This window comes from Drosophila busckii, chromosome 3R (genome assembly GCF_011750605.1).
Source record: "Drosophila busckii strain San Diego stock center, stock number 13000-0081.31 chromosome 3R, ASM1175060v1, whole genome shotgun sequence".
In the NCBI taxonomy this organism is placed as follows: Eukaryota; Metazoa; Arthropoda; class Insecta; order Diptera; family Drosophilidae; genus Drosophila; species Drosophila busckii.
In genome coordinates, this window is record NC_046607.1 from 2,068,307 (window position 1) to 2,088,070 (window position 19,764).

Below are 19,764 nucleotides of genomic sequence, written 5' to 3' on the forward strand. Positions count from 1 at the left end.
GGAATATGATGTATATAGATAATATATATTATTATTTTAAGCTTAGGTATAAGTTGTGCCTAAACATATGTATCTGTTGTATCAGGCAAAACAATGTCAAGCCTTGAAATCCTTCCCCAAATCTCAAAGCTCAAATTGTTTTCTTGTTCATTCGCATTTTGTGCTTAGGAAATGTAAATATGCTATGTATGTATTAGTATGTCCTAGAAATAAGATTGTTTGATTGCTGTTTTTTGAGAAAAATTCGATGCAACTTGAATAAAACGTTGTTTTTAAGTTTAATTGTAAGACGTAATTAGCTAGTTGTATTTATTAAGCATAATATTAATTTACTTTTGTTTTTTTTTTTTTTTTCATTTACGCGCTACTAAATTGTACGTACCCTTGAGAGCTTTGTTTCATTAGGGTTTTGGTTTCCTCTTTATATGTTGAGTATTTTTATTTATTTCCAAACACATTTTGTATTTCACTTTGTTGTTTCTCACAGTTAAGCTTCTTTGATTGAGCACAAAAGCAAATGAGAGTATTTTATATTTTCATTGTGGATTCGCTGATAATAAACCCAAAATATATATGGTACCTTATCATAATCATACGATAACAGCTTTCTAATTACTATGGATGCTTGCTTGGTCAAGAACCGCACTGGGCGTACTAAGAATCTTCCCCTATTCGCGGCACGTCCAGTGCCGAACTCAACTTGACAAATCAACGGATCAGAACTGAAATATTTGTATTGGAAGTCAATTTAGTTATAATTAGCGCTATATGCTTAGACTTATTTAGGTTTTTAATTGGTGTTCCCTAAACGTTAGTTCAGCCAGCATTTTAAACATTAGTTTAAACTTTAAAGTACGGTTACACGGTTTTGTTTCGTTTTTGTGAAAACTAAAGGTGCGTGCTTCGCTATTTGAAACGCATATTTTGATTATAAAATATGGTCCCGAGGTTGTAAATACTTATTTCTTGCAATTTGTGTGTTATCCTTGGTTGGCTATCATAATTCGTAATTGTATTCAATTTTATATAGAGAGCGCTACAGCAGCATTAAAATTGCTTAATAATTTCATTAGCTAGCGGCTGCTTTAAAGTACATACTAATCTCTTAGTCGTATGTAAATAGATAAGGCGTTGTGCGTTATGTACATAGTACATTGTACATAGGTATGTATGTATTTAGCTTTGGTTGTGCTGACTACTATTTGTTATTGTTGTTATGTTTGGTTTTTGGCAATGTTGTATGCTTTCCCTTTACGACTACCAAAAACTACTGCTCTATATAGCTGTATATTTGTATACTAGTATGTATAACTGTATATAAGTATGTGTTTAGGCGTAGTAGGGTCTGTCTATATGTTCTCAAAGCGTTAAACCCAAAAGCTTTAAAGTTCTATATAAATTGTCAAAGTATGCGATATATAATATTTAATTAAATTGCTTATTCTTTTTTTGGTTTGAACAAAATAGAGTTGTATGAATTTGTTATGCAAGTTTTTTTTCATTTCAAGTATTTTTATACGGTGTGTTTGTGTGTGTGTGTGTGAGCTTATATATTTTGTTTTTATGTATTTATTAGCATTATTGTGTAGATTGTTATGTGGCAGAAAAATTTTGTTAAACGCTTTAATATTGTTTTGTCAAAAATTGTCCATTACATTGGGCTTTTCTTAAAAAGGGTCTACTAACAATGGCAACTTATCGGGCCTTATTATCGCGTGCATATTAAACGACGATATCGACAATTGGTTGACTCGCTTTATAGTGTTCTTGTATTGCATATACTGCATATAATTGTATATAGAAATTGTTGTTTGTTGTTTCTTGTTTGCTTTTTACTTGGTGCCTGGCTCAATAATCTCCACGGTCACACTCTCGGCCACTGGGTTCGTTGTGATGTTGGTTATCAGGGACGCCTGCTCCTGCGGCGATTGCAGCTGCGCGTGATGCTGGCGATGCGAGGAGCCGTGACGCTCATGATGTCCAGCGCTGGACACCTTGCCAGGCGCCACAGAGTTGCTGCGATTGGAGCGCACCGATGTGGCCGAAGCATTGCTGGCACTTCCACGAGATTCCGACTGCGAGCCTGTCGAGCGTTGAAAACATATATTAGAGCAAATGTTGCTGCCACAAATTGTAGAACTACACTACGCAGCACGGAACAACAGTAATTTAGACAAGGACACCCACCGTTTTGTGGGCGGTTTGGCGTGTTGCAGCTGCTGCAAGCTTCGCTACAAACTTGCGGCAGCTGCCAGCCAATTCACAAAAGACTACAGAGAGATAACTAGCAGTAGAGTAAGCACTTGGAAACTACGCGTACTTTTATTTTTTTTTTTAGAAATGAAAACTTAATGCCAAGCTTATAATTTAGCTAAACTGAAAAAAGAAACAGAAAGGAAGAAAAGCTTGAAGAACGTGCGTAGAGTATGAAAACATAGAGCAAAGTATAATGTATAAGATAAAGTAAAAGTTTTGAATGTATGTAGGTATATTCAGGTGTAGAGATCTATGGAAAGTCTTATAGATTTCAGTATAAGTATAAGTATAAATATAATTATAAGGAGCAGCAAACAGGCAGACTAATGGGTTAGCTAACAACAGTACTGTTAACTGGCTTACGTTCAATTAAAGTTAATTTGTTTGTGTTGTGTTTTTAGGACTAAAATGTTAGCTGCTAACAGTCAAATGTTAGCACTGTATGGCTTACAGCAAAATGTTGATTCGTTTGTGTTACGTTTTTAAGACTAATTGTAAGATGTGAGCTGTTAACAGACAAATGTTAACTCAGTGTTCTTCTGTGTGTGTCTTTTTACAAATACATATGTGTGTGTATGTTTGTGTTGTGTAGGGTGTGTGGGTGTTGGACTGAGTTGACTGCAACTCTTACAGAGTTGGAACAACAACAACAATATTAAACAACAACAACAACAAGAATGACAGCAACTACGTTGGAGCACAAAGTGTCTACAGCACATGGGAGCACAACTAACGCATGTAGAACAACTAGGCAGACTATGGGAACAGAACAGAGCGCATACCTCCACGACCCGTGAACTGTGCACTGTTGAGTAAACTGTGTGCCGCGCCTGCTGCTTTCGGCATTGAAGTTGACGGACTAAAACTTGTTTGCTCTGGCGGACATGCCGCAATCGGGCGCTGTGCCCGGCGACGACACGTACGTGGTTGTAACGGTGATGGATGAGGCTGGCGGATGCGAATGCGAATGCGTATGCGTGTGTGGGTGCATAGGCGTAGGCGTAGGCGTGGTTGCTTGAGCAGCATTTGTTGTGATTACTGTGGCACTGGTACTGGCACTGGCATTTGTACTGGAGGCTGCTGCAGTAGTCGTTGGCACGTAGGGCAAGAAATGGCTATGGACAACATTGTGCTGGCTGGCGGCGCTGGGATGCTCCAGCAAGCGTGAACAGTTTGAAACGTCGCTGACACGGGAATCACTGGAACGCGTGTTGCTCTTCGAGCGTGTCATGCGACCTTACATTGTACATATGTATGTATATATTTTGTTTTATTTTATTTATTTATTTTAACATGAAAACGAAAAGAAGCAAACGAATGAAGGAACAGCAACAAGAAGTTCAAGTTGTAGCAGCAGCAAGAAGAAGAACACAAAAGTCAAATAAAATTGCGACAAGGCAAGCGAGCGAGCAAAAGGAGAAGAAGAAGAAATAGTATTGTATTTACGTTTATTGTTTTGGCAACGCGACATAAAACTCAAACGACAATAAAATTAACTCAAAAGGTAATTGAAAGCAACTGTCCACTGGGCTCTAGATAACGGTAAGCAGCAACAACGAATAGCCAGAGGCAAAAGATAAATGAAATACGCGGCTTAAAACATCACTCAACTTGATTGAGCCCCAAAGAATTTCTCTCTCTTTTTCTTAGTTTGCCTTAGGGTATTGCAAGTTATAAAATACAATGCTGTACACAAAAATAAATCTTCTCAATTATCTATTCAAAGTTATCAGCCGTACTACTTATGTCTTGTATTAATTGCAGAAATGGGTAGAGAAATTTACCTTTATTAATCTCTGTGATTTCATTTTGAAAGAAAAAAAAACAAAATTACAGTAGACACTCGATAGTTAACCTACTCAAAATAGTTTGGATAATGCTGTAGTTTTAGTTCATTATTTTAATTAAAAAAGAAAATGACAGTGATTGCAATTCCCAAAATGCTTAAAATAAAAATAATTAATCATTTTTTATCAAATATTTAATTCTTCTCAGTCATTTTTTTTTTTTTTGGATTAATAACTATTGTTTCTTTTATCTTATTTTCGTCTTCGAGTGAAGGTAAATAAAACGGTTTTAATTTTCAACTTCATTAATACAAATTCAAAACCCTAAAACCTAAGAATCTATGAGCTTTTATAAAATATTTTAATTTTCAGATAATTTCATATTTTGGGAGAATCTATTCGTAGTCTCGAGATTGTACTGTATCGAATCTACTTGTTAGAGATTGCAGCGCTCTAATTGGACTATAATCTTATCTTCTTATAGATAAATTACCATCAATGTGTTTCAAAAGTAAATAAGTGTCAATAAACGGCTCCTGCTCACATAGTTATAAGAAGAGAGACTATCATAAATTGTTTGTTTTTTGGTTTAATGACTGACTGATGGACTGTTTCGTTGTTCAGTTGAGTTAATATATAGAAAAAAATAATTCATGTAAGGTAATAATTTCAAATCAAAAGCTCTGCGTTGAGTTTGGTAGGTGCTGTATAAAGAAGCCCGTGAATGGAATACAAACCTGTCTTACCTAGCGAAGGGTTCGGCGAGTGTGGACGCAGTGAGGCCATGCTCGGCTGGCGAGATGGAGCACGCACCGACATGCGGGAGCCGCGTCGCTCCTGGCCATGGAGCAGCTTGCTATCGCGCAGCAGAGAAACGTTCATCAGGCGCGGATTGGGCGTATTGAAGATGGTGCGATTCTCACGCCAACGTGCCCTGGTTGAGTAGCGTAAGCAAGAGAGTGCTTGGATTAGTTTATTTGGGGTGGGGATACATTGAGAGCGCACAACTAGCAAATAGAGTTTGGCAAATGTTCATGATGATGTGCGTATAAAAGCTGGGCGTAGCCGTGGGCGTGGGCTGGGGGCGTGGCGTGTCTGCTTGAGTGCGAACGTGCAACGTGGCTGTTCATTTGTTGCCAATTAATGCGCACAAATTATTTGCTCATTTAAGTGAAATTAATTGCTGATCAAATTTGGAAGCTGCCAGCAAAGGACAAGGACACGTGGCACGTTCATAGACAAGTTTGCAGAAAAGCAACGTTGACCCAATTAGTTTATGCTAAGCGCTGACAGCCAAGTTAAGGTTTTGCCACAGCTTCAACTGTCTTCTGATTGAGTGCGTGTGTGTGTGTGTGTGTGTTGGATGGAAATGTTTGCATTACAATTTACTCACTGGCTAAACAATCGCAGGACGACACAAATAATAATAAACATCAATGCCATGCCTACCAGCACACCAATCATGGCCGGATCAATGTACGTCTCGGGTCCACGCTTGTCCTGTCGTCCTGCAAAAACAAACACACACGCACAGTTACAATTATTCAAGAACATTCGATAAATGCAAACAATAAGCAAGTCCAACAACCTTTGCACTCCACAGAGCCATCCTTGCCCCAAATGGGCGACATCTCAAACCGACAAATGCAGCGTCCATCTCGGCACTCCGTCTGAAAGTATACGGCCTCGCACTGCTCGTTGAACCAACAGGACTCGTTGACGGCGGCAGCTAAAAGTACAACAGAGCGGTAAACATCCATATAGTGACTATGCCACAGTGACTGGCTGGCCATGAAATATATGATTCATACACTTGTCTTACATACTCCCTGCCCTATGGTGCTCCAGTCTGCTTACAACTCTCTGCCATTAACACCAAGCCCGGGCATGGTATTAGGGTCTGGGCACTGTCGATTGTCGTTGTTGACAGTTTGATGACTGAAGCACAAATATTTTTATAGTTGGCTTTATATGCTGATAACGGGGGTTGAGCAAACACAAGAATCCAACGCCATACAAAGGCTATTCTCACATTTTATTTAAGCATGTGTGCAAATATAAGCATGGGGAATGCCTGGGTACCATAGTTATTTTGGAATCGAAAGGATTGCATAAGATATTCAGAGCTGCAGCTGTTGCTAATGAGGAAATCACAGTCGGACGTCACCGACGGCAAGAGACCCCGTACAAATGGTTTATGACATGTTTTTAATCTAACTGGTAATTCGTCTCAATAATTTATATGTACGTATTTACCAATCACAACTATGGGCAGTTAGATTATTTTTATTTTTCAAATAATTCAATTATTTAAAAAACAATTAATTTGGATGTAAATTAATTATTAGTTGATTATGGGCACTTTAGTAAAATCGAAAAATAATTAGTCACATATCATAAAAGTTAGTAATTGTTGTTCCTACATATAAAAAAATATTATAAAATACATTTATTTCTTTAAGTGATAAAAAATATCTAATTATAAGAATTATCCTCGGATTTCGTAATGTCAAAAAATGCTAACAAGTTTTAGTAATCAATTGATTATTGTACCCTTTTCAAAATGGATTTATATATTCTAGAAATAGCTAAATTAATATGATATGTTGCAATTGCAATAACTAATTACAAATACTAAGACAAATTACCATTATTTTTTATTATGCTTATCAGCGATACTCTGAGCTTTCAAATGTTAAATAAACAAGATTGATTGCTTGATTGTCGCACGGGCAAGTAACCCAATTTGCAATATGCATATAATATAAATAATATTTACACTTTTCCATTTATAGCTATGACTCATTGATATCCCTAATATTATAAATGTGTCAATCAACGATAAACGTTGCTTAACTGCAATCAGCTTGCAATTTGATTTCAATTTACAATGTCTTTGGTTGAGGGCACATAAGTCAATTATGGATTAAGTCAGAGCCTTCTGCCCTCTTGCCAAGTTGATTTTATTATTATTTTCATTACACTTTTTAATTTGCAGTGCTCGCCATGTTGTAATCAACGTCGTACTACTGGGAGATTTGATTGCAGGCAATGCATTTTATTTTAATGAAAACTTGGCAGACTGACAGGCTGCAGATAGATTGCACAAACTGTGGCCCACACACTCACACACAGACAGACACTTACCCTTGCCACATTTATCAAAGTGGTTGGTAACATGCAGATCCTCGGTGCACTGACAGGATTTCTTCTTGGGATCGCATATGGAGCCAGGAAAGCCGCATTCCAAGGTGTTCTCGCATTTGTCTCCAAACTTTTTCTGCCCACGACTAGCGTAATCTAAAATAAAAAGAAGAAGAAGAAGGAAAGCGTCGCGGCAAGTTAGTTTAAGCTTAGGCACATGTGTGCCGTCAAATCCCGCGTGTAAAATTTATAATGCAGCCGCAACAAACTTAACATTTCAATAACAACAAGAAGAACAGCCAAGGAACGGAAATGGCAAACAAAAACAAGTGCAAAGTATTTCTGAGATCCCAAGAGGCTTAGTGGCGGATTAAAATGTAAATTCATGTATAAATCTCTTGGCCTCCGCCTGTCAGCTGGGAAGGCTCAAAAATACACAAAAACAAAAAAGAATATGCTGTTTATTGTTCTTGCTGTTGTTGTTGTTGTTGTTGTTTTTTACGGGCTTGCGGCGCGTCGGCTCTCAAGGGTTGGGAGTACAGCTACAGCTGAAGCGCTCTTCAGCCGTGCACATGGCAGGTGAGTGTGTGTGTGTGTGTGTGTGTGTAAGCGGCATATTCTTCATTAAGTTTGTATGAAATGAAACCCACCCCACCCCACCCCAGACACATACATATAGAGCCTACGAATTGAGTTGAGTTCGCGGGCCCGTGGCTCTTTCACATCTTAATTAAGCACTTGGGAGCAACTTGGGCGCGGAACTGGCGTCCAACAATGTGTGCAAAAATCTCAACGTCAAGCCAGTAGGTATAGCATAGCATTGACTTGTACTCGTACCTTTAACTGAGCCTGTCCTTAACGTTAATATTACGGCATATGCCACAATGCTTGCCTCACTCGCGCTGCTCTTGATGTGCCACCATAATTACCACGCTCAACCGCCATGAAGATGACGATGACGATGACGCTGGAGATGGCGATGGCGATGGCGATGGCAATGACGATAGCTGGAGCGGATGCCGTGCCACGGCCGCGCATTTAAGCCAACGGAAGCGCAAAGACAAAACAAAATGGCTGCGCTGCCAAAGGTTGCGCCATTAAGCACACACACACACACCCATATATACGAGTGTGTGTGTGTGTGCGTCAGCATATTTGCTTGCGGTTTATTTTTAAATACAGCAACTGGCTATGAATAGATGCAGACCCTAAACAAATTGCAACTAAACAGAAAAAGCAACTGCTGCCGCAATGTTCGGTTGCTGTGGCAACGTTGCAGCAACCAGCAACCAGCAACCAGCAGCCAGCAGCCAGCAAATTTGCTAAAAGTGTTGACAAAGTGGGCAAAGCAAAACGGAAGGCAGCAACTGCCACTGCTGACCCAAAGACACAAACATTTTCTACATATATGTATATATACATATATATGTATGTTGAGATACCCTTTTCAAACCTAGAGATTACCAAGGTGTCAGTTTCGTTTGGGGCTTAGTTGGGTACACTACAGTGAAGACTGGAAAATGTACACCGAAACCAACGAAATTTAATACTAATATACATTTCGAAATAGAAAAACAGAAACTATATAAGTACGTCTTACATTGTAAATTCGATATATGATAATAGAATTTTTTAAAATAAAATTAGTGTGACCGGAGACCGTTTAACTTTTGATTTATCCAACTTATTTGTGGAATTTCCTCAAGACTCCAATATAAAACTATAGCTTGAAACAGTAATAGAAAACGTAAGCGAAAAATGATTACATTGAGAGCCTAAAAATAATAATTTTAAAAGTATATTAATTACGAAATTTATATTTAGTGAGCGTTTACTGTGAACATCTCATTTATCATAGTCTGGACTAACAAATCAAACTAAACAACAATGGGCTACAAAATATAAGCGATTGTAAATGTCAGATAGTTGATGAACCAACATTTAATACAAAATTCACACACACATACCCAGCAACGTTTATAATTATACAAAATTCACACACACACACACACACACACACATCAACATTTATAATTAGAAAAACTTTTGCTTATTTGAACAGTGCAATTTCATCATGTAACTGCAGTGGTTAGAGGCTGAAGCTGAGACTGAGGTTGAGGCTGGGGTTGATGGTTAGGAGAAGGTTTTTTGCAGCAGCAGCAGTTGCTCATTAAAGAGCAATTTATTTATGGCACTGCATATCGGGCAGGACTAAAGCAATAGCCCAACTACTAGGGCATCAACTGTGTTTTTATATTGCATGATTTATGATTTGATGCTTGTGATTTATTTGTATTTCAAGCTTTAAGCCAGCAGTCTTCAATGGTTATAAAATCTGTTTATTTTATTTGAAAGTTTCCCTAATCTAAATCAATTTACTTCAAACTCAAGCTGTTATTAATTCTTACTTTAATCAAACGCCGTTTCAATTTGCATGTAAATTTAATTTGTTGAAAAACTTGCTTTGTTATAACTCAAATTAAGAAATGTATGTATGTGTGTGTTTGTTTGTGTATGATGACGTAATGAATTTGCATGTTGTGCAATTGAGAACGGCAGCGATAAGGACGTGAGCAAGACGCCAGGACTCAAGGCTTTTGGGGCCTGGGAGCATATCTCGACCGGTATTAACTTACCAAACTCGGGTGTTGTTGTCTCGGGACCCACGCTGAAGCCATTAACCGCAAAGAAATTGTCACCGTCATCGGCCAGACCAAGCGACGGCAGCAGCGCCGCAACGGAAATCAGGCACAGGGCAGAAGCGAAGGCGCTGTGGCGAGCGCGAGCACGTTCCATGTGGGGCAAGTTGGCACTACCACTACCACCCTTAGCCTTAGGGCAGGCACCACTGACCCGTCGAGCCATTAGCATTAACGATTGCTGGGCACGCATTTTTAGTAACGCAGCAATGTCGCGCCAATTCGATGTTGTTGTTGCTGCTGCTGCTGCGACGCGCTCAATGCTGCTTAAGTGCAAGTTTATGTTGCTTGTTGTTGTTACTGTTGCTGTGGTTGGTGTTATTGTTGCTGTTGCTGTTGCTGTTTCTGTTGCTGTTGCTGTTGCTGTTGCTAGTGGCGCCTGACTGGGCGACAAGTGTTTAGCTTGTTGTGCAGTTGCTGCCCAGCGGCGATTGTTGCTGTTGTTGACTGCTGATTCTACTGCTGTCTCGTCATCCTCAGCAGCGGATTGTTGTTGTTGCTGCTGCTGCTGCTGCTGTTGTAGCTCACATTTTTCACCAACATTTGTTAAACGGCACTGCAACATGGCAGCTCCTTGCTGACGGGGCTCTAAGGCCCCATCGAATCTCATATTATTCGATCGTCGTCGTGCTCCTCATCCATGCTGCCACAAATGGTTGCGTCGAATTCAAGCGCCCTCGCCTGACTCACACTGGCTCACTTGACTGTTGGGACTGTAGCATGGATGGCTGTGGCTCTGCTCGCGGCGCTCTGCAAACAAAGCAAATCAAAGTTTTTAGTTTCAACAAGTCACAAAAACTACAGTAAAGCCTATGGGCGCCAACTCGGGTGGGGGCCTAATCACTTAACTGCGTGTGAAATTACAAACCGACACGCTGAAACAATTTCCGAAAGTGCCAGGCGCATGAAATTGAAACTGAAACTGAAACCGATGCCGAAACCGAGACCAAGCAAATCAAGCCAACCTGATGGACGATGGACTGACGGCTTGTCCATGTCCAACACGAGAGCTGTCAAAGCTTTTAGTGTCCTTGAGTCTGGTCGAGCCAAATTAAATTGACTGACAGCAAATTGGGGAATCAGCAACTAATTGGATTAAGGTCACACACACAGACACACACACACACACACATGCATACATAAACACGTGGGGTTTTAGCTTATAATTGCTTTTGTCGACTTCCATCATTTAAGCCTTTAAATGAACATTTGAATAATTCTATTTAATTAATGTGCTGGGATTTTTGTATGCGCGCTTGCACACAATTTATGACATTAAATAAATCATGCAACTGCCGCATGCAACGTCGCTTGTTGCTTGCCACACGCATATGCATAACTCATACTATTTGTATGTGCATATGTATCCAGGCTAAGCGCGCTTTTATTTTATATTGCAGTTATTAGCCTAAATGCATTTAGCCAACTCAATCAATATGGCTCGCTTATTGCGTTGCTGCAACGTTTTAAGCGCTTGCCACATTATTTATTTACACACACACATACAGCCAGCTACAGACTTTATTATTTATAAGCCTATGACGTCAGCAACACACACAGACAATTTGTGGGGGCGATTTTAAATCTATCCCCGCAGGCTTGAGTCGGGATTTAACATGGGCACACCACAGAGACTTGGCATTACCATAAGTCGGCTATTAATTTATGCGCCTGTCGCATTATATGCGGGAATTAACAGTTATGCTGCCAATGACAGCAGCTCATAATGCGCGACGCATGCCACGACGCATGAAGCGACGCTGATGTGCCGGAAACGTGTTGCATGTGCCAGCAAATTGTTTTTTGTTATTGGGCATTTGGCATGAATTTATGTGACGCCATTGGAAGCGGGCGTGCGGTGTAATAAATAAATGTCAAACGCTACGTATGCGCAATATTATAAAGTGTCTGCGTAACAGCATGTTGATGAGACAATCGCCTGTCACACAAAAGCGAATTACAGGCAGCACAAAAGACAGGACGTATACGTAATGTGCGGAGTTTTGAAATGGCGCGCTAATTAGCCGCAGGCTGAGCAAAGCAAAAGCAAACACCTGCCCAACAGCCAATGGCTGACAACCATTTAATGATCATAATAATGCAGCCTGGGCCAATAAATACTTATGGCCCTATTGCTATTGTTTCAGCATAAGAGCTCCAAGGACGTTGGGGCCTAAGCCCAGAGAGCTTTCTATACTATATGCGTTTTATTTGTCTAAGGATGTGCATATAAAAATAAAACTACACACCAGAAACCAAAGAGCCAATTCAGAAATTCGTGCAATAAATTCTGCAAACAATAGCAAAGGCACACATGTGTGTTGTTTGCATGTGTGCGTGTGTGTGTGTGTGTGTGTGTGTGTGTCTTGCCGCCTGCAGGGCGCAAACAATGCGCCACACACAGAGACAGCAACAAATTTGAAGCAACGCATTTGCTTAGCACATACGCCGCACAGTGGTTCAAATTACATAAGGCAACGCTTCAAAATTGATGTTCATTAAAAATGTTGTTAAACATTTAGTGCACATTTCAAACATTATGAAGTGCTTCGATTTTCATGTTGATTTCCTTCTTTAATCTTTCCTTTTGGCAGTGTGCCGAACGCACTTTGGCCTAATGCCAGCTTTTCAATGCGTTTGCATATGTATTTGTGTCAAAGTTTATTGATTGCTGATGTAAGTAATCTGAGCGCAGAATCTAAGACACACACACACACACACACACAGACACAAAGCTCACAAAAGCGTGCCAAGCCGACAAATAGACGCAGTTCATTCGCATATCTTAAGGGCCCTTAATTTAGACCATACACAACGCTCTGCCTGTGCCTGTGCCTGTGCCTGGGCCTGCGTCTGTGTGCTCTAGAATGAAATCCCGTCCAGCCCGCAAACAAAGCGCTCATGATTTATATGCGTTGTACAAATTGCTTGGCAGCAGCCTCAAACTGCACACTTGGAATGCAATCGAAATGGCTTGTCCGACAAGCAGGCGTTCAATAAAAATTAATGCCCACTAGAAATTCATTCGCCTCGTTGGACGGCCAAGCGCTTTTAATGCGCCAATAAACTTATAATAGAAATAAAAAATCAAGCCCTTAGGCTAAACTGGAAGCAGCCCAACACGAAAATACGCTTTCCTAAGCTTTCTATAAGTTTCAACACATAGTTTGGCATATTTTCATTTGGAATTAAAATAGTTCAATTGTTCAATTTTAAACTGCAACAAAGACTTTGTTGACTCTCGTATTGCAGGCATGAAAATTGTATAATGTGTAGTAGACAGTTGAGGCAATTTGGTTGTACAATATAAAAAATTGTAAGGCGACAGAGGAGAGCACAGTCAGTGTCTAATTAGGGGCTGCCGCCAATAAAATATTAAGCTAACAGAACATAGATTCATTTACTGCTTTGTTAAAAATATAAGTGAAAAAATAAAAATCCTTTGAGTCATTTACCAACCTAAAATTACAGCGTCCTTTTCCAGCTACTGCTCCCTTTTCTGCAATTGTTAATTGTTTTTTGTTTGTCTTATGTGACTGTGTGATCAGTAAACTTTTGGTAAGGTTTTCCGAATATTGAGCTCATTCAGCAGGCGGAAATGTTTACTAACTGTATAGGCTTCGATTTATAACTTTTATAGACATTTTGCGAAAAACTTCAAAGGGTCAGCATCCCAAATATTTATAATTACTGCAGTGCCGTTAATTTAAATGCTTGCGTCGCAAAGCTCTGCTCACTTAATAGAAATAAAAGATGCGTATCAGGGCAGGTTCATTTATATTAAATTTCTAACGGCATGCTCACTATTTAGCGGAAGTCCCAATAGCATTAAGGTCACTGCTGCTGAATACTTATCTAATGAACACAATCAATGGATGAATGGTCAAACTTTTGGGGGTTTTCTGTGTGCTAAAGTAACTGGCAAATGGCAAACTGTTGATTGTGCAAATTGAATTGAAAACGTGGCCACTTTGACAAGTGAATTGGCAAAATGGCGCTGGCAGCTAATTTGCGCTTTACTGTTAGCGAAGATTAAATGGATGGGGCGTAAATGAAATGCAATGCAATGAGAGTGAACTGTAAATGTCACAGTTTGTTTTAAACTTGTATATTTAGCGCTTTTAATTGCTACAGAGCATTAGCACTGATTCATGGAATCCAAAGCAGCTGTGTCAATGGCGACGTAACTATTTACATTTCACAGAGTTTACCGTTCGTTTTTGTTTTTTTGTGTTTGTTTGTTTGCTGTTTGTTTGTGTATTATATTCATGGTAAAATCACATTACGCGCCAGCTTCGAATTTCCAACTTTATATATAAAACAACTTAATTATATATGTATACACATACACACATATATCGCATGTTGGTAAATTGGCCTACATGCCGTCGCCAGGGGCAAAGGATTTCAGGCCACCCTCCAAGCATAACATGCTGTGTATATGCAACAGTCCAACAACAGCAACAAGCATAAGCAATCGCAATTTAAGTGCGTTGTGCTTATGCTGTGAGTATTATGAATTAATTTAGCGACGACTAAGTGGAAATTTTCGAAATCTGAGCCATGCAATTAGTCTGCGATAGAACTGTAGTAACTTTTGTTACTCACTGGCAACTGGCAACTGGCAACAACATGAAAGGCCATAAATAAAATGTTGAAAAATGCGAATATATAGAATCAACTATTGCTAGTTGGCTTTGTCGTTCGTTTGCAAGCAAATACAGCTAAGCTCCGAGGACAACAACAACAACAAATAACGGAACGGATGTGGCGTGAGCGATACATGTTGTAGGCGTAGTTCCAGCTACGTTACTGTGGGGTTTATTTTTGTTGGCTCTTTTTGGTAACAACGCAAAATATATGGAACTGCTTGGGAAATTCACAAATCACGAAACATGGCGTGGCAAGCGACGGTTTCTGCTCGCAGTCCACATAACCAACAGACCGACCGATCTACCGCCCGCCCGCCCTTTGCTGTTGCTAAAGCAAACTGTCGCCATTTACACTGCGCTGCCTATAGAGAGTCAATTAGCCAGGGCAGCAAGTCCGTAGTCCCGAACAGTCCACAGTTGACAGGCTGAGCCTGGAACAAGAGATTCTTTAGTTGATTTAGCTGGTCGGCTAAAGCTTGAAGCGGATGCATGTCCATTGCTCAGTTGCCTGTTTTGTCGCCATTGCTTTTCGCCTGTTGTGCATTTCCGTTTCCGAGTCAGCGCCAAGCCAAAGGCAAACGGATGCGCTACGGTGCAACATTGTGATTGGCTAAATCAGCTGGCAACTTTAACCTTTGGCTTGACACAAAATAAATAAATGCATGGCCATTAGCTTGCAGCGCTTGACATTTGCTTGAGCCCAGTTTGCTGGCAACTGCATTACGCATACGCACCATTGCACCGCAGTCAAGCGTTGAACGCAATTATGAGCAAGCAACGATGCGCAACGGTTGCAAAGTTTGCTTAATTTATGTCAACATGTGCATGATTATTGACGATTTGCATTTGCATAAATGCCAGCTTAAATATATTATAAGCGCAACTTGGGCACTTTGGCGACTCCGGCAGTGTTTTCTTAATTTAAACGCAATTTCCCCGAAAGAAGCGCAATCCATTAAACTCGTTTGTTGCGCTTGCGAGCACAAAAGCTATTCAGAAAGTCGCTCAGACTAGCTTTCAATTTTCACTCACACACACACACACACACATATGTATGTGGCACTCAACATGGCAACGGATGTGGCTGCGGATGTGACTGCGCTTTGCCTCTGGCTGCGTGTGTAGCGTGCAATATTTTTATAGGTGGGCGTGGCCAAGTTTTGAAAGCACACGTGAGTGCATTAGGCCATAGCCAGCGCACGCATTTCGCCAATGCAGCAAGATTTTGTTATCAAATTGAAATCCTTTTTTGCAGCTGCTCAGCAATTTTATTGTTTGCTTTAGTTTGCAGCGCGCACAACAGGATGTCAAAGCGGCCATGATTTGTCAATTTAATTGCGCATTAGACACTTAGAAAGCCACACACACACACACACACACACACACATATGCATTTACACCTTTTGTAGTACATTTAATATGCTACACGTGCTGCTTTATTTGCACACACCCACACACACACACATACGCACAGAAAGTTCAAGTGGTTTTAGTGTCATCAGCAAAATAGGCCAGCCGACCAAGCAACCAACTTCAAGTCGCTGCGTATGTATGTGTGTGGCAGTCATTTAAGTGCCACATGTTAGCATATTATGTGGCAAGAAGACAAATTCATAGACTCTACTTGTGGGGTTGCTGGCCAAATTAATAACAGCAATTAGACTAAGCTGCCTACCTGCTATACACAAAAACAGGCAGTGGTGCCACTTAAACAAGTTGGCCAACTAATTATATTAGTTAATGCTGCATAAGTTCATCGTGGTGGCCCTCAAAAGTCGTTTGGAATTGCAGTGCCAAGCACAAAACAAAACAAAAGCAAAACTTAGTTACATTTACAGTGGATCTGGCACATCAATTTATCTTGGGCTTAGGTCGTAAAATTGCAATCATTATTATTATAGTCATGTGCCAGGCAATGGGGCGTAACGGCAATCAACGCCAAGAGCTCTCAGTAAATAGCCGCACAATTTCAATTTTCCAGCACATAGGCACTGCCTAAACATATACATATACAGTTATTCGTACTTGTATATATTTAAATGCATATTTTAATAGTCATAAAATGTGCCTAGAATCCGTCCCTGGGGCGGCAAGCGCGCCAAATGCCACTGGGCATATTCACACACACACACACACACACACACACACACAGAGACGTGGAGATAAATGCGGCACATCTAAGACAAGGCCAAACGAGCGCGTTGCAGAAAAACAATGGGGAAGCGAACGAGTAATATAAATTATAAACGCAAAACTCTGCGACAAGCATTTTTGGCCGGGTCGAAGGCAAAGCCAGAGGCAGCAAATGCAGACGACATGCGATTTGATGGCAAATGATTTTGCAGCAGGAAATCGAAACTCAAAATAAATGCCGAACATTAAGACTGCCATACGTAGTATTGTGTGGCACATGGTGTCTGCTAAGGTCAAGGGTCATGCATTGATGATGTCGAAATTTACTGCAACACTTGACAGCACAATCAAGACACACACACACACACACACATCCATACACTCACACTTAAGAAGACAAGCTGGCTATATAAATATTCTAAAGCTGTCTCTAGTTAAGCCTAAATTCGATTTGTTACTACCGCTGCTATTGATGACGTATTTGACGTGGATGTGGCGCTTGCAGCGCTTGCAGATTCGTGCCGCAAAACTCAACTCAACTCAAACTGCAGCAGCTGCCGCAATGTCTATGCCAAATCGATCCAAAGAGCTCGAGGCGAGTTCGTATAACTCCACTTGCTATAAATGTGTGTCTGTGTGTGTCTGTGTGTGTGTTAGTGGAGGCCAGGCCTATGCCACGCGATGTGATTGTGAATGCGCAAATGTGACGACGTTGCTGGAGGCAAACTTGAACGAAGAAAAAAAGAGAAACATGAAATAACAGAAGCCGTAGCAGAAGGCAACCAAAATGGCAATGGCAGCTCCAGGCCGCCAGGATGACGTAGTCCTTAGCAGTCACAGCATAGGGCTCAAACTGTGTTAGTGTGCCTCTCTGCCTCGGGGCTGTTATTGCACACACACACACACACACACACACACACACAGTACTTGCCTAAAAGGGAGTTTGGCACTTGCCAAACAGAAAAGAAAACCAATTCTCTACAGCAGCAGACCTCAATTTAAAGCAAGCTTTGCTTAGAATACTTTATAATTTTTGAAAGCAGTTCTTTATAGGCACTTGGAATAAAATAACTTGGTTGTGTGTTTTTTTTAGCGTCGCATATTGTGGGTCGCCTGTCGTTTTATACTTTAAATGCGCCATTTAGTGCTGAGTGCGCTAAATTATTAAAAAAGCAAAATACAGTAAGCTCGCACTCACACACACACACACACACAGATACCACGGAGACACACACACGTAGCGGCAGTTCATTAAGTTCAATGTATGCAAAAATGGGAGCAACAAATGAGTGTGCCACACAGTCTGTGGCAGTTATTGGGCGCTCTTAGTATTTCGCACAAAATTTAAATCTACATAGCGTATTTTTCGAAATTACTTAAAAAAATCTTAAGTTAATTAATTAATTTACAAAGTAATTGGATTTTCTTTTGCAAATTTTGTATTTTCTTATTGGTTGGCAAGTAATACTCGAAAGTATGCAGTAGTATTTTTTGTTTAGTTTCAAGCTAGCTCTCAAAAGTATGCAAAGCAAAATCGCCCTAATAAGTTGCACTTGCTTTAAGCGAAGCCTTGTGTATGTGCATGCGTGTGTGTGCGTGAGTAGCCAGGTGAGCAAACTAGCCTGTTTGTACATGTGCGTGTGTATTTTATGCGTCACGTGAGAATTCGCTTTATTATTATTTGACTTTTTGGGGAGACCGCTGCTGTTCGATTTCTGCGTGTAGTATATGGATTTTTGCCTTATAGCCTACATGGTAACATGTGCATATCACGTATACTTATATCGCATATATTTTTGCACAAAGGCATTGATTTTTTTCTGCACATCATCTACGTACATATCTACATACATACGTATAGAACGCTAACGCTCAGTCTCTCTTGCTTTTATTTTAGCAGCGATATTGTTTAAATATAGACCTGATTGCTTTTAAAAAATATATTTATGTTAGGTGAACAGAGCGAGCGTATTCAAAACTGACATAATATATGTAACTTTAACCACTGTGCGTGTTGTTGTTGCCCAGGCTTAGAAGTCAACAAACAAAACTTTGCACGCCTGATTTGAGTTACTTTTAGTGGATTTTTGCAGTTTGCTGTCTTATTTTTTGTTCTTTGCTGACTTCACTCACTCGAATACACAGACACACACACACACACACACACACACACACACACACACATATAGCCACGTACACATGCAAAGACATTGCGACACGCGCGTTTTACGTACTATACAAAAATATTATAAAAATTGCTCACAATTTTCTCGTTTGCCTGTCTGCTGCTGTTGTATTGCTGTTGGCTACTTAGTTCGAGTTCTAGTTCTTGTTCTTGTTGTTGTAGTTGCTTTAGCTATTTATTGCTTTCTTGCTCGACCCGATGCACGACCACGCGCTACAACGTCTAATTGCGTTCTGACTGAAGCGCATGCAAGTTCAACGCAAGCCTTTGGCATTGGTGTAACTTTCACCAACACAAGCAGCAACGCTCACAGGACATGCGCCCTTAGCACTGAGCATGTGACACACTTTCCGCGCCATTATTACTCAAGTCGCTCTAGCACCGCCTGGCCCCACAAGCTCTAGCCCACTGCAAGTGTACTACTATTTACATTGACCAGCAGTTAAGGCAAGTACGTTTTTTTCTGATGTTTCCTAGTCAATTTTACATGCATTGTCGGGCAGGGAGGTCGCCAACAGCCAACAGCCAACAGCTGCTGTAGCTGCTGTAGCTGCCTGGCTGGGTTTTGTCTCTGTGTTTGATCAACTTTGGGCGTGATGTGGCACAAATGCCATTTGGTATGCTCAGCTCTGAGCTGGACCTGGAGGCAGCGAGTTAAAAGTTCACATTGCCGCATCCATAATACATGGGTGTGTGCTGGGTGTCTGCACGATTTGTATTTGATTAGGCCGTACTCTGGTTCTGAACTTTCGCAGACTTTTGTTGCAGGCATAAACACACAAGTTTAACAATTTGCATTAAATATTTAAGCAACATTTACATTTAACTCAACAAAGTTAATTACTTATTACTGCTGACACTTGAACAAATAGTTTGCTAGATTTTATGCAAAACTAAAACTGATTGCC

At 40.4% G+C, this 19,764-nt stretch overlaps 1 protein-coding gene across 4 annotated transcripts; it reads right to left on the bottom strand.

The window, feature by feature from the left end:
- Nucleotides 1–149: 149 nt before the first annotated feature.
- Nucleotides 150–19,075, bottom strand: LOC108603614. 4 transcript variants are annotated; one of them, XR_001915311.1, is made up of 8 exons: nt 18,935–19,075; nt 9,824–10,636; nt 7,191–7,343; nt 5,632–5,772; nt 5,437–5,551; nt 4,790–4,977; nt 3,039–3,492; nt 1,997–2,083 (listed from the first exon to the last, which is right to left on the bottom strand). XR_001915311.1 is itself a non-coding variant. In XM_017992564.1 (7 exons), exons 2-7 carry the CDS (start codon nt 10,494–10,496, stop codon nt 1,833–1,835), a joined length of 1,521 nt encoding a protein of 506 aa, XP_017848053.1. In that variant the 5' UTR covers nt 10,497–10,636; nt 18,935–19,075; the 3' UTR covers nt 150–1,832. The 4 variants fall into 4 exon arrangements, 2 of the variants coding, with proteins under 2 accessions (XP_017848053.1, XP_017848052.1); XR_001915310.1 differs by having other exon boundaries at nt 4,781–4,977; XM_017992564.1 differs by lacking the exon at nt 3,039–3,492 and having other exon boundaries at nt 150–2,083.
- Between the last annotated feature and the right edge of the window lie 689 nt (nt 19,076–19,764).